Below are 14,588 nucleotides of genomic sequence, written 5' to 3'. Positions count from 1 at the left end.
GCAGCCGTGGTCGACGGCGGCCGGTGGCAGCCGTGGTCGACGGCGGCCGGTGGCAGCCGTGGTCGACGGCGGCCGGTGGTGGCAATTGTTTTTTTTTGCGAAAAATGTTTGTCGAGTGTTTTTTGGGCACTCGACAAAGTCTTTTTCGAGTGCTCGACGAAAAACACTTGGCAAAGTTAGTTTGCCGTTAAAATTTTTGTCGTGTGCCCTTTGCCGAGTGTTACACTCGGCAGGGTTTGCCGAGTGTTTTAGTGGCTTTGCCATGTGCACTGGGCACGCAGCAAAGCTCCCATTCCCGGTAGTGAGTAACACTTCACATTATGATAGAACGTATAGTTTGTAACACATTTACTAATCTTTTGGAACATTTGCCTAGTGTTATAGTGATTGTCCGCTGTAACACTTTTTTAGTTCTAGGAACACTCACTACAAGGGTTTCAACCCTGATGAAATGGCCTAAAAGTGTTCCAATAGGCCAAAAAGTGTTGCAATAGACAAAATTGCAACACAAAAATTTTGTTGGGAGGTGTTGCCATTGATGCCGTAGCAATAGGTTTGCGCAACACTTCATTTTGGTGTTGCAATAGATTTTCCTCTATTGCAACACAATAGAGTGTTGTTGCAACACCATCAAGTATTGCAAGCCATAGTATAAGCAACCACCGTTGGTGTTGCAATAGTAACCCAGCGTTGCCAGAGATACCTATTGCCACATTCCTAAAGAATGGCAATAGGTGCAGTGTCAATGACAATGGGTGTTGCAATAAACCTTACTGCCACGCGTCAATAGCATTGGAATAGATAGACCCTCTATTGCCACACTATCTCTGTGGTTGCTATAGGTGGAACCTTGTATTGCCACAACAAATATTTGGTTGCTACAGGTGGCCTCTACAGGTACCCCTTGGTGCGGCTCGCCCCCAGCCCCTCCCTCTTCTCGGCCTCCGCCGCCGACTGCGTGACCGAGGAGAAGCAGCACACAGCAATAGTTTCTAGCGGCGATGAGATGCACGGCTCACGGGGGCGTGGATTGGCCGACCTACACTGCCGGTAAGCCCTCGGCCTCCACACACCCCCCCTCTCTCTCTCTCCCGGAGCACTGGCGGATTGGGGGCAGTGGAGGGGCTCCATGTCTGAGCGGTGGTAGGCTGGCATGTAGATTCCGGGTATCAATGTATTAATGATCTAATCAGTGTTCTCAACTACATTTTTTCTTTGTGCTGCGATTTTGGGGAGAGAATCTCCCCCAGCGGTGCAGATGCAGCTTCCTTTGGGATTCGGTTAGTATGTCTTGATAGGGTTAAACTAACCAGAGACAAAAACTTCTATTCTCCATGCATTTAACCATTCACATGCAGAATAAAGCAAAGCAAGTGTCAGGAACAAGGAACTGGATTTCATTTGGTTGCATATGTGCAGAGTTGTAGATGCATACAGAGCATTACTGATCTCTCAGTGTTTTATATCACATCAGCAGGTTGTTTGAAACATTATTTAGGTCCCAATGAGGAAGAATGTGGGTCATGTCTTTCGAATTTGATCACATCCATTTTTTATCTGATATGATAAAAAATATATAAACTTTGTTCAGAATTTTTGTCGCATATCGTATTTTTGTCAAGTAATTCACCTTGAGTTGAGGTCACAGTGTGGCCAAGCGGAGCAGGGGAGGGGCGTCAATGGCGTCCTCGGGCTGGGCATCCTCGCAGTCCCTCGGCCGCACAGCTCCTCCGCATTCGTGTGCCGGGCAGCGCCTCGACGGACCCCGCGTGCTCGCCGCGGCGCCATGCCTGAGCGACAACGCCGACGCAACCAGCCGGATGTTGTCCCCTTCCTCATGGTGTAGCGCGGCAGAGGGCGCACGATGAGCTCGTGTGGCAGAGGACGTCCTGTGCTCGTTGCTTCCTCACGCCTCCCTTCGTGCTCGGATGGATCTGCGCAAGTGCTCACCGATGCCCGTGTAGATGAGCACGGCCACCACATGTTTGGCAAAATATCTCAAAGGGGCTAAACTTACCGGCTCAATGAAGAGGTAATTCTATACAAAGCAATTCAAAAACCAAATTAGCCAAGTTTAGATAACGCAGACAACCGAATAACTAGTGATTGTCTTTACGAGAACATGCTAAAGCTGCTCAGGCTTAGACCCTAGCCAGGCTACAGGTAGGCCAAAAACCAAACACATCCCCAGCTGTAGGAGTTGTCTTCAGAATTGCTAACTCTCAACCGAGTTATTTTGGTCCATCCCTCAACCGAATTCTGGTCTGTTGGATCTTACACGTGTCGGCATCTGCTCGGGCTCCTTCGCCGCTCCTCTGCCACCGCCCCCAGGCCGCTCCTCTGCTCGGGCGAGCACGCGCTCCTTTGTCACTCCTTTGCCGCCGCCACAGGCTGCCACCGTCGCCCCGACATGGACGTCCCCGGCGGGTAGGCCGCCGCCGCGGCCCCAGTGCGGACGCGGGTGGAGCGTCCCCGGCGGGCGTCCCCAGCGCGGGTGTCCCCGGTGCAGGCGCCGTCGTCCCGGTGTGCCGCCGTCCTCTACTTTCTGTCCCTTTTTCTGATGCTGGAAGACGAGATGTGCTCTCGGGTGTCTGTTCTTCTTTGCTCTCTCTCTCCGTTCTTCTATTTGTAAATTTGTATATTTGTGAACAATTTGACGATATTTATGAATAATTTAGCATATATTTCTCTGGTATCTAGAATTCATAGAAAAAATTTGTATTTTTTTTAAAAAAATTGGCTTATATTTGTATGAGATCTTAGATTATCCTCAAATTACATCACTTTGTACTATATATTATACCGAAGAAATCAATATAAATATAGTAATAGAAGAGTATAAATATAGCTAGATGATAAATCAACTGAATATCCGTTATCTTTCGTCAGTCAATGCGTGACCGACTGAGTCTGACAACCACCAGCACCAGCCTGTGGCCTTAAATTTGTGTCTCTTTCCTGGATCCGTCCTGTAAAAGGCTAGTAGTGTGTGGCCTGTTCGGCTGGTATTAAAGCCAGCTAATAAATCGGTTGAAGCTATTTTATTATAAGAGAAAAATACTGTATGGAGACTGTGTTGCTGTACCATTGACAGGCGTCAGTTAGCTTGAGTCAGCCGTAGGGCGGATGGCGTGGGTGTAGAAGTAACTATTATGTCCGTTTGGACTTTCAGTTAATGACCGATGGGGACTATGTTGCTATACCATTGACAGGCGTCAGTCAGCTTGAGCCAGCCGTAGGGCGGATGGTGTGGACGTAGAAGTAACTATTATGCCCATACGTGGTTTGGACTTTCAGTTAATGACCGATGGGGACTGTGTTGCTGTACCATTGACCGGCGTCAGTCAGCTTGAGCCAGCCGTAGGGCGGATGTAGCACTTGTTGATTCCACATGTGAGTCATGGCCACAGAGCAGGCATTCACGGCGGACACGAGCGCCCGCGTCCTGCTGTCGTGCCCAGTGGCGGATGTGGGATGCGGGATAAGGGGGGCTAAAACAACAGAGATGTTGATTTGCACGAAGATTTAACGGTGAAATCAAGTATTTGCTACAGTAATTAGCATTGAAATCAAGAAATTAGGGGGGGCTGGAGCCCCCCCAGCCCCCCCTTTGGATCCGCCACTGGTCGTGCCTCACCTTGTGGTTGCTCGATGGCGACACACATGGGTGCTTACACATTAGTAATTTAGTACTTTATAATTTTTTTGTGTGATTAATTTCATTGGTAACCAAGGAAGGATTCTTTAAAAGGAAATTACCGCAATTATTGACTTGCAGCTTACATAGTTCATTGATCGTTTCGACGAGGTAACTACTGTTGTGAAAACTCATTTTGTTGCAATATACAATTTTATTTTATCAATTTGATGTTAGCATGGTATTATATAATTATATTATGGCAACCTATAAGTTAGTCCTGTCACTGTAAGTACCGACTCCGGCGAGACCATTTATCGTGGCTTCGCCACCCCAGTGATGAGACATTTAGATATGAACACTTCGGTAAGAAAAAAAAATTTGAAGATCGATGGTACCAACACTACCACATAGCGAAACACTCGATCCTTTTGGCTAAAAGAAGTCATGAAAGGCCTAAAAACCATCAGTAATGCGATTGCTATTGGCAAAAAACCGTAAGAAATTAGCTGAAAGGAGCGACTCGTTAGGAAATATCTTCTTTTCTCTCCGCTCATGCATGCTCCCAAGGATATTATATTGATCTATCGCCGCTCATGTTAGGGTTAGTTTTTTCTTAGAGTAATATATTATCAAACAGTTTCGTTGTTCATCAGTTTGAACTTGTAAGCTTCATCTACAACTGCTATATGTTCAGTTTGCGTCTATCTTGTTTTTGCTCGTGTTCTTTGATTCGCATGAGAGATTAGCCTTCTAAGTGAGGTCAGTTGAGCAAAGCATGGTTAATAACCGCAGGAGATGGAAACCGGGACCCGTTCCATCGACTGGTAATCAGAGCCAGCGTCAAAAAGTTGAGATAAGCTCCATTCGATCAAGTTAACGGGATCGAGCCAGCGTCAAAAACATCCAGGACAAAATATGACTGGCCAGAGCAAAATGCACGGGTATCCGTCATGCTAGCAAGTTGAGCTATGCAGCTTGTGGCAGGATTAGTAATTGAATAACGCCTTTCGTTCGGACATTATTATTTGCAGGTATAGTTCCAATGTCCACACCGAGTTCCATCAGTCTTTATCTCCTTATGGCTCCCATATATATAATTAGAGGTTGTTTTCAGATACGGTTGGTATAGGCGTGCGAAGCCTCGATCAGACTATTTATTAGGGAATGCTACCTCTAAACGGCTTCTTTGGCGGAGCGCCCACACTAGTTCACAGCTATACCTGTCGTTGGGGAGGATGTGGACACACCGGCGCTTCTTCACACCCAAATCCATGTAGCTGATGTCCACTCCGAAATTATCCAAATCCAGCTGGCCGTAATATTGGATAATAATGGGAATGATTTGGGCGCCGGCCTGCAGCGGGGTGCACAACCTCTGCCGCCAGCCTGAGTCGAACCCGAGAGACTCAACCTCCACCCTGCTCGGGCACGGTGCGTCGTCCTCGCCATGGCCGAGCACTAGGAGGACTTGAGGTTGTTATTCTTTAGCATATTTGTATTACTGATACTTCATTTAATTCTATGAAGTTTGATTTGAGTAACATTATATTTTTTGGGAAAAAATGTCGGAGCACAATATCCAATATGCCTGAACTATAAACATGTTCATGGGCTGCAAAGCTTTGTAACAAATTCAAAGCATAAAAAAATTGATGCAAAGCTACATGGCGATATCTCTACACCGCAAGCTATTTTGTCAACCAGTGACATTTGAAAATTTAACAACGGAATCAATTTTAAAGCAGCCACAAGAAAATTATTTCTGCAGTTATGAAAATTCCTCCTATTCTCTAATGTTCCAATTTTACAAAACCAAAAGACACAACAGATGCATAGTTCTGATTTTCTGTTCTTTATGTTATCTTCTGATTGAGCAATCATATAGTACTTGCTAATTATTTCTATACCTTTGAACCTTTTCCATATATGTTTCTGGGAGTTTTGATTGTGGGACCTTGAAGATATACAAGTTTGATTGTAATTGACAAATGTTGTTTGATGTCCTGCCATGCTAGAAGAGGCTGATTGATATTACAGGGAAATAATATGCCCATTACTCATCTGAGTTATCATTGCAAATTATTACTGGTTGTAGGAGAAGCTCCTTGACTTATTTCTTTGTCCTAATATTCAGTTTCTTTGCCTCCAAATGAGTGGATACAAGTGCCTTTTTTGGAACTCAATCTCCTGTGATATTTCGTGATACTTGCATTACTTCATTAGCATGTCTACATAGCAGAATTCAATTTGTCTCAGCGATCATCAATTGAAATTTACAGTAACTATAGGAATGCACTTCTCTTACTCATTGCAGTATCTCTAAAAACAAAACATATGGACATGATACATAACTCTCTTCGTGTTGTACTATTACTAAAAAACTTCAATTAGCTGTGGGCTTTTGTCTGATTCTACTCTGCGCTTGTGCAGAACAAACTGGAGGGACTGGTCACCTGCAGCACTGCAGCCTTGCTCTCAAGGTCAATAAACGTGAATATGACTTCAGGTGCTCAGAGATATTTAGGTAATTGAAAAGCTAATCTCATAATTTGTTGTCCTACTAGAGTTTGGAGTGGCAATGATTCTGTCGAATGCATATTCCAATATATAAGGTTCCCTGCCCTCCTCTCTTTGTGTTTGCACCTAGAATGTTAGCACGTACTCCATATTTCAGAGTTTGGTTCTAGGTTATGCTCAAAACTTTCCTGCAAAGCTCTGACTAATGCAATTTTCTTGCTGCTGCATGGTACAATGGCATTAGGGACTTTACAATGAATTTCCATCTACCTCAACTGGAACGGACATGTGATGCCTCTCATAATGTGCTTGTAAGGAGTTAGATTAGTTTCAGAAGTACACTACTAAAGAAACCACAAGTTAACTGTTACTTGGCCATGCTAGTTCTCTAGACATTCTTAAGTTTATTTATTGCTAAGTTCAGTTTTCTTTACACAGTCCAGCACCACAAGTTAATTGTTTTTGTACTAATCTGTAATTCTCTCTTAATGGGGAAAAGAAATGCTACTTTGGTATGTGTACTAAGAGCTACTAAGTGAGTAGCTGCTGTATTTTCTATGGCTATGGCACTCATTGCCTGCTTTGTTAGTTCATTAATGGCTGACTTGTTGCTTCAAGAGTGGCACTGTTTTGCATAAATAGAGACTGGCTGTGCACAAGCACATGGATTAACGCTTAATTCAATCTTTCTATTGAACTTGTGATCCCAAAAAAATTAGTTTAACGCGACATATTTTCATTGACCCTGAAATTTTGTAGGGTTAAATTTTAATGAAGTTTCTGATTCATGGCTTGATGCTGCTACAGGAGGTGAATGAGATGTTGGGCAGGTCTTGGCTACTACCATATGGGTCGATTTCTGTTGGAGGTGAGTTGTGCTCGTAATGGATTGAGGATGAATGACTAGGCTTTCTATTGGAATGTTGATGCTTGCTTAGCAACTTTAGCAGCTGTGCTTGTTTACAGTTTTACAACTAGTCAAATTACTGTGTGCATTTTCTTCTCCTTTTTTAAATGGTTCTGTTCTTACATGTCTCGGTTGTTGATGGATGACTAATGCCACATGATACTCGTAACATGAGCTAAGATATAATTGAAAAATATGAACTAACATATTTCTGACAAGAGCTATAGACTCTCTAGAGTAATTCTTTAGTTCCATTGCTACCAAATGTTAAAGGGAGTGTTCACTAAAGCTTCCTGCACCTGCTGCTGTGCAGCTGCGCAAAGTGCAGCTGTGGTTTGCAGCTGCTGTTAAGTTTTATCTTGCATTTGCCAATTACTAGTACTAGCTATGATTTGTTTTTCGAGGGATACTACTAGCTATGATTTCACTGAACTGAAATGGAAATTGGATTGGTATGTTCGATCTGTATGTATGCCTACATGATCGTTTTCATACATTATTACAGTCCTTGTAGTTTTTAATATTTTTATCTTATTGTTGTTCAGGTTCAGTTTGTTTGGAGCACACGTACTCAAGATTATACTCATACTAGGATGCTCCTCATGGTTGTGGCTTGAAAAATTATTTCATTACGTGTTTGTAACTTGAGTGGTTATGTGCCTGTAAACTTGAATTATATGTACATATTTTTATTGGGCTGTTCCCGTTTACCATGACGTGGACTAATAAAAAAAAAGCTAAAATCTAGAATAATAAGAACGCAACACGTGGAAGAACTGTGTGGTTCATTAAAAACTGATGAAATACGTGGAAGAATTGGGCTAGCCCACAATATGGGACTGGACTATAATGTTGCTAATTTGTAGGCTGGGCCAAAATTTTTTTGGGTAAATTAGGCTAATTGTACAATGAAAAAGCCCATGCTATATGGGCCAAATGTTAGTTGCCATGTCACTCGCCAGGTCAGATGTGCCATGTCATCATACACGTGGCAGTATTCTATTCAATATTTTGTGACGAGTTTAGTCTGGTCACAAGTTAGTGACAGGAGAACTATTGTCACTGTATCAATGGCAATGTCTTCTGGTGGTTATAGAAGCTGGTCAGTGATCCACCTTATGTGATGACAGTCACTTCATCACTGCAGGCTATCAGTGATAGGAAATAGGCCGTCTTCGTCATTATTAACTGTCACAGAAGCTCAGATTTCTTGTAGTTCCACCTAATAAATTGCATCAGGCTCTAGCATCGAACTAACCTTTTTAATGGCTTACTCATTGCTAATTGGTTCTTCGACAAGAGACCGGATGAGCCGATCGACATGAGACCGGATGAGCCGATCGAGGGCATCCGGATGTCCGCCGTCGCCCTCTCCGACGAGGAGATTCTGCGGCGGGTGAGGGAGACGGTGGAGGGGCGGCTGAAGCGCGGTGGTCTGACCACTATCGCGATGCGCCCATCGTGGGGGTACCTCTCTCTGGTAAGTCACGCGCCGCTGCGGCCCCCGAGGCCTCCTCGTTCCTCACCGTTTTTGATCCCTTATTTGTGTTCGTTGTCCCCGCAGGGGATGAGGGACGTGCGAGCCTCCCCGCCGCCCGTTCCCAATGTAACACCTCGGGTGTTAGCCTTGCATAACTTGACTTGCATAACATGAGCATGAGCATCAAGCATTCATAAATCATCATTTACAATTGAAACATTTGATCGAAACATATGAAACATTGCTTGTTATCTCGTGTTTCTTTGTACATATGCAAATGATCATGAATGTAAACATGTACTTGGTAGATTTGAGTCACCAAAATGTTTTGGCAATGCTTAGGTTCACAAATGGAACATGGATCATGAATGTCATTTTTCATGGTCAAGTCTTTAAGGCATATTTCATGTGATTACTTTCAATAGCTCTATGAGTGACTACTACATGAAATGATTGAATGGCCTTGCAAATTGCTTAAACATGCTTAGGATATCGTTATGAACAACTTTGGTATTTAAGGCTAGGGCTAGTTTGGTCATTTAGTCATGGTTTAAGTATGTATCATGATTTCAAAGTGACATGTTTGACCAAATTGGAACTAGGTGTTAGAGACCTTGCATGGAGGAGTTCACTAAAGCAATGTTGTAGTATTTGGAATAAGGAACAACTTTGATTTTTGGGTCTTTGACTGATTCAGCTCCTAACATGTGTGAAATTGGATTTCAAAAATCATCAAATCACTGATTTCCACACTTAGCAAATTTCACCAAGTCTTTTTCAATTGACCGACTGACAGGCTCACTTTGGGGATGTTTTCTTTTCAGTTCGGTTGCGAATTAGCATGAAGTTATTGAACAATAGTTGGAGCTGGTACTTCAGGCTACAAAAATCATGTAGATCGTTTTCGCTTAGGAGCTACGGATTAGCAGTTAAAGGAGTGTCAAAACTCGTCGTCAGGCTCGGCGTATCGCGGCTGACAAACTGAATCAAGCCGATCGGTGGCCGACCGGCGCCAGAACGCGAACACCGCGTGTCCGCGGCGACGGCCGCGCGTCGCCAACGCCCTGACCGCGCAGGCCACGACGCGCCTGGGCGCGCCTTCTTCACGCCAGCGCCCGCCCGCACTCAGCCGCGCTCCATTTTCGCTTCACCTCGGCCTCTCTTCCTCGCTGCAGCAGCCGCCGAGCGCCCGCATCTCCGCCGTCGCCATAGCCGCGCACAGCTCGTGCCTAGCCACTCCAGCACCACCGCCATAGCTCCACCGTCTCCCCAGCACCCCATTGCTTCTTCCCGTGCCTGCCATTCGAGTTCGGTAAGCGTCAGCGCCGTGCAAATGCTCACCGGAGCTCCGCCGCCGACTCCGTCATCGTGGCCACGCCGCCACAGTCCTCCTCCCGCTCCGTTAGCTAGCGCGCTAGGTCCCCCAGCATCCACTGATGCTTGTCCACGCGTTAATTTGAACCACCGTAGCCCACACCGGCGTACCGCCATGGTCCAGCCCCGCCGTTCCGCCATGGCCGCCGCCGTCAGCTCTAGGGTCGGCAATAGGTCCGGCCAAGTGGCTCAGTAGGTTCGCTAGGTCACGTAGAGCACGTAGCGTAGATGTCATCGCCGGCGAAGCTCGCCGTCGACGAGCCGCAGCCGCGCAGTGCCCAGCAGCGCCGCTGCTCTGCTTCGAGTCGATGACATGTGGGGTCCCCTGACCACCGGGTCCCACCGGTCAGCGACTCCATGTTTAAAGGCTAACTCATTTGATTCCAGTTTTTGAATTCTTTTGTGATTTTCATATCTTCAGTTTGGTAGCTCCTAAATTTGTGAAATAAATATGGTTGTGTTCCTTAGGAAGTGTAGTATTTAGGAAAAATATGTTCTTGGCTTCAACAGTAGAAATTTCTGGAGATTTAAATAAGGATTTGAAATGTGCTTTTGAATGCATTCAAATTTGTTTATTTTATATCTAGAGTTCCTGTGCTCCAAAAATTATGAAATTTTTGTGGTAAGCTAGTCTTAGCATATATGAACTCTGGTAAAAATTTGAAGACCAGTGCAGGTGTAGAATTTTAGTTATAGATTTTTCTTTTAGGGCTAGTCAATCCTTGCATGAATTTTTATAAATTATTTATGAGTCCAAAATTCATGAAATTTGTTGGAGGTAATCCTAGTACCATATGTATGTTAAGAAAAATAGGAAATCTGTTGCTTGACACTTTTCAATAGGATTTTCCATTTATGCTATTTCAAGCCTTGCTGCCTTATCATTTTTGTATAGAATGTTCTACTTAGTAAAATGACATGAAATTTTTATAGTAGTCCTTTTATAGCATTAGTAAGGCACTGTAAATTTTTAAGAATTTAATAAGTATGTCTGATATATGTTTAGTATTTAACCTAGATATCAAAATAAAATAATAAAGGTAATTAAATAAATAGTTTGGGCTTCACCATTATATTATCTTAAATGTATTTGGTATGCTTAAACTGTTGGTAGATTCTATGTTGTCAAATTTCGAATGATTACATGAAGTAGAAGTATTATTACTTTATATTGCATGTTAAATAGTTTCCGGACTGATTCTAGAGTGTGATGCGTTGCATGTTGAAACTGATGTGTACTGTAAAAATAGTTAATAACAAAGTTGTAGAGAATTTGATAAGCTTTCCAGAAAGTCTAGGATCACTGTTTTTGGATTAGTAGAACTCCAGTTATGAGTGAAACAAGTAGCTGCTGTTTGTGAAATAGTCGATGTATTGTCGAAGTAGATTCAGTAATACTCGAGAAAAGATATGCACCTACTCAATAAACATGATGCACTTGTTAACATTATGCATTCGTAATACTTATGCCATACTCATGCATCTAGGATCGGAGGAAGAGATCACGTTGCTGGAATTCGAAGAAGCAGAGGAAGGGAACCAGCAGGAGGATCCGCAAGCCGCAGCTCCCGAAGGCGTGGAGCAGAACCCTGAAGAGCTTCTGGAGTGTCCTGACCACCGCCCTACTTCCTTTCTGCGAGGCAAGCCCTGGAGCATTATAAGTCTCCCAGTAATTTACAAATGTCTACTTACTTACTTATGATTGATGCATTAGGTTATAAGAGTTGAATGAAACCACTTGATGCATGTAAATTCCTTGTCCAGATATTAACCCTTTAACCGGTATAGGTCCAGGATCGAATATATGCTTAGCCATACTTAGACCGGTAGAAGTCGGGTGATGTCCTGTCACCTGCGAGATATAGGTGGATACCGGAGCACGGTTGGCTATGTCTGCTATCGTGGAACAGAACCATGTGGTAAAAGTAAATCGAGACCGGACGGGAAGTCGATAGAGAAGCAACAAGACATGGAGGTCTTGGGTGTGGATTTATCCCCGTCTGTGTCGATTAAGGACCATACCGTTGTTGGCGCTTCTGACAAGATTGAACGCATGCCTCTCACTTAGCTGGCCGGATAACTCGTTCCGACCGCGAAGCCGAGTAATTCAACTCAGGCCGGGAATTGTTCTGTTGTGCGCTCCTTCCGGGGAACGATCAGACTGAGCCCAAGGGCAGGCTTGGCCTGAGCATCCTAGCATCTGGTGTTCCAGATTGTGCGGCGCAGTACGGACCCGCGAAATGTGTACCGGAGTTGTACCAAAGGTGACCTAAGACTATCGTGGCTGGTAGATCTGGGTTTGTGTTAGGAATAAACTCCCAGCTGGTTGAAATTGATTCGAATCGCCGTCTCTCCCGGATAGTGAGAAACTTGGCTAGTCCCAACATCGTAGCAACTATATTATGAAACATGATGGTTCAGATGAATATGGAATTACAATACCTGCTATGGTTACTATTGTATGCTTCTAAATGATATACCACATGTTTGGCATAGGGTAGTTGCTAATCTAGAAATGGATAGTTATAATTAACTTGATAAAGGAATCATAATTGTACAACGGGTAATTGCCTTTTACGCAAAATGTTGTCAAGTTACGTCCACTTATACAGCCTTGCATAATCCTTGGAGTCATTTTATTTCTGGTTCATGACGGGTAAGTCTAGCTGAGTACCTTCTCGTACTCAGGGTTTATTTTCCCATTGTTGCAGATGGCACTGTGTATCATGGTTATTGCAAGAGTTGCTTCTATCCCGCCGTGGATGAGGAGTAAGCCTTGGGCAGGCTTCTTTAGTAACTCCTATCTTTGCTTTTATGGACCATGATCTGGTTTGGCACTGTATTAAACTATGTTGGAAACTTTATCTTCGAACTTATTTGCTTCCGCTTTATTTATCAAACTCGGTTTGTAATAACTTTTATTCGTACTCTGATGACGAAAAGTATCTGTGAACTTTATGTATTATGTGGCATGTATGTTGAATCCTGTACGATCTTGGTTGTTGTAAATCGTTTATCGAGACCCGTCGTGGTACTCGATGGACTACCGGGTTTATATGGGTTCAAGTATGACAGTGCGACCGCTTGCGGATTGCCATTGTACTTGTATTCTTATAAATTGGTCGGTTCTGCGACACCCAAGGACGTAGAGCGGCGAGCGGTGAACCGGGCGCTCGCCGAGGCGCAGAAGAGGCGGAAGGACGCCAAGGAGGCAAAGCGCAAGAGGAAGATCCTTGAGCGCGAGGAGCTGGAGAAATGCCGCCGACAGCAGAGGCAGGAGGGTCTCTCGGTGGAGGCGTCTCTGTTGCCGTCGCTGTCGACGGACTCTGCGGGCGAAGATGACGAGAGCGAGGTGGAGCGGGGTCCCCTGGACCATCTCCCTGACGTCGGGGGGACGGCGCTCGGGGTGTCGGCGAGCGGCCCGGCATTCCTAGGAGGAGGAGGAGAGGGCGCCTTGGGGCCGGTGATTGCCCGCCTCGAGGCCGAGGCCGACATGCCCGAGGCACAGGCGTTAGGGAAGCGCGCCGTCAGCCTGGTGGGCTCGGTGGCTGAGGTGGAGCAGGCGGCGGCGGGGGCGTCGGAACCGCCTCCGCAGAGGGTCGAGGGGGCGCTGGAGTCCGGCGAGGGCCGGCCGGCACCGGCGGACACGGCGGCCGTGCCACCGCTGCCGCGACCGCCGTTGCAGAGGAGGGACGCAGTGCCGAAGCAGTTGTGTCCCCGTTCGCGATAAGTGTTTTGTCGGTGGAGTTGTAGTACCTCCCGCTCATCCCTCGGCCGCATGCTGACCTTGTGAATTTGTACCTTCAGCCGGAAGCGTCACGTGGAAGTGCCCGCCCTAGCGCCACGTAAGGCGCTCAAGGTGAGCGCCAGCTCCACCGCCCAATGGGTGATGGAGGCGCAAACCGCCATACTGCGTGGCGCGGCGTCGGCTAGGGCCAACCCGAAGGAGCCAGACGCCCAAGGAAAGGCGGCCAAGGCGGCCATGGAGCAAGCGGAGGAGGAGGAGGAGCCTACGCCCCACGAGGCCGGGCCCGCGAGTCCGGTGGAGCCGAGGCGCCTTCAGTCGCCGAGGACACTGATGCCGAGGCCCCCCGGACCTCCGAGGCCGAGGCGACGGAGGCCTGGGTGCCTAGGACCACCGAGGCCGTGGTGGCGGAGGCCGAAACCCCCGGGACCACCGAGGTCGGGGCGGCGGAGACTGGCGTGAGCGCAGCGAAGCCGATGGCCCAGGAAGTGGAGACGAAGGCGGGGCAAGCTTCAATACTGCCCCCAGTCCAAGGCCCGCCGCCGTCGTAGGAGAGCAGCCGGGAAGTGGAGGTCCATTCGATCTCCTCCGATGATACTTCCCGGGAGAAGGGGGTGGCGGATGCCGAGGCGGCCAGCGCCATGGAGTAGCCTGCTCCGACCTCTGGCGAGGGAAGCTCGGCCCTCGTGCGGGTACAACCCGAGCCCCGCGGGTGGGATCACCCGCGTGTCTTGTGGCGGAGCCGGGACGACCCTAAGGGGGAGCCTCTGTTCGGCCTTGAGGACGCGGCCGAGGTGGCAGAGCAGTCACTGCGGACAGCACTGTCCGTCGTGGTTGACGATCTGCCTGGCGTTGCCTAGGTACGCGTCTTCTTTTCTCGTGTGGTGTCGTCTTTTTCTGAGTTTTCTCATAGTGCATGACCCCT

The 14,588-nt window shown here is 46.5% G+C and overlaps 1 protein-coding gene across 1 annotated transcript; it reads right to left on the bottom strand.

The window, feature by feature from the left end:
• Window positions 1-13,928: 13,928 nt before the first annotated feature.
• LOC136499592 (uncharacterized) lies at window positions 13,929-14,306 on the bottom strand. The gene has a single exon (XM_066495193.1). The coding sequence runs from the start codon at window positions 14,304-14,306 to the stop codon at window positions 13,929-13,931; it is 378 nt and encodes a 125-aa protein (XP_066351290.1).
• Window positions 14,307-14,588: the final 282 nt, after the last annotated feature.

This window comes from Miscanthus floridulus, chromosome 13, assembly GCF_019320115.1.
Source record: "Miscanthus floridulus cultivar M001 chromosome 13, ASM1932011v1, whole genome shotgun sequence".
Taxonomy (NCBI): Eukaryota; Viridiplantae; Streptophyta; class Magnoliopsida; order Poales; family Poaceae; genus Miscanthus; species Miscanthus floridulus.
The sequence above is the reverse complement of the archived record's forward strand: the minus strand, read 5'-3'. Positions and strand labels throughout refer to the sequence as shown.

What these genes read in the sequence shown, in the direction of transcription:
- LOC136499592 (XM_066495193.1), bottom strand. Translation starts at nt 14,306, where the DNA reads ATGGCGCTGGCCGCCTCGGCATCCGCCACCCCCTTCTCCCGGGAAGTA.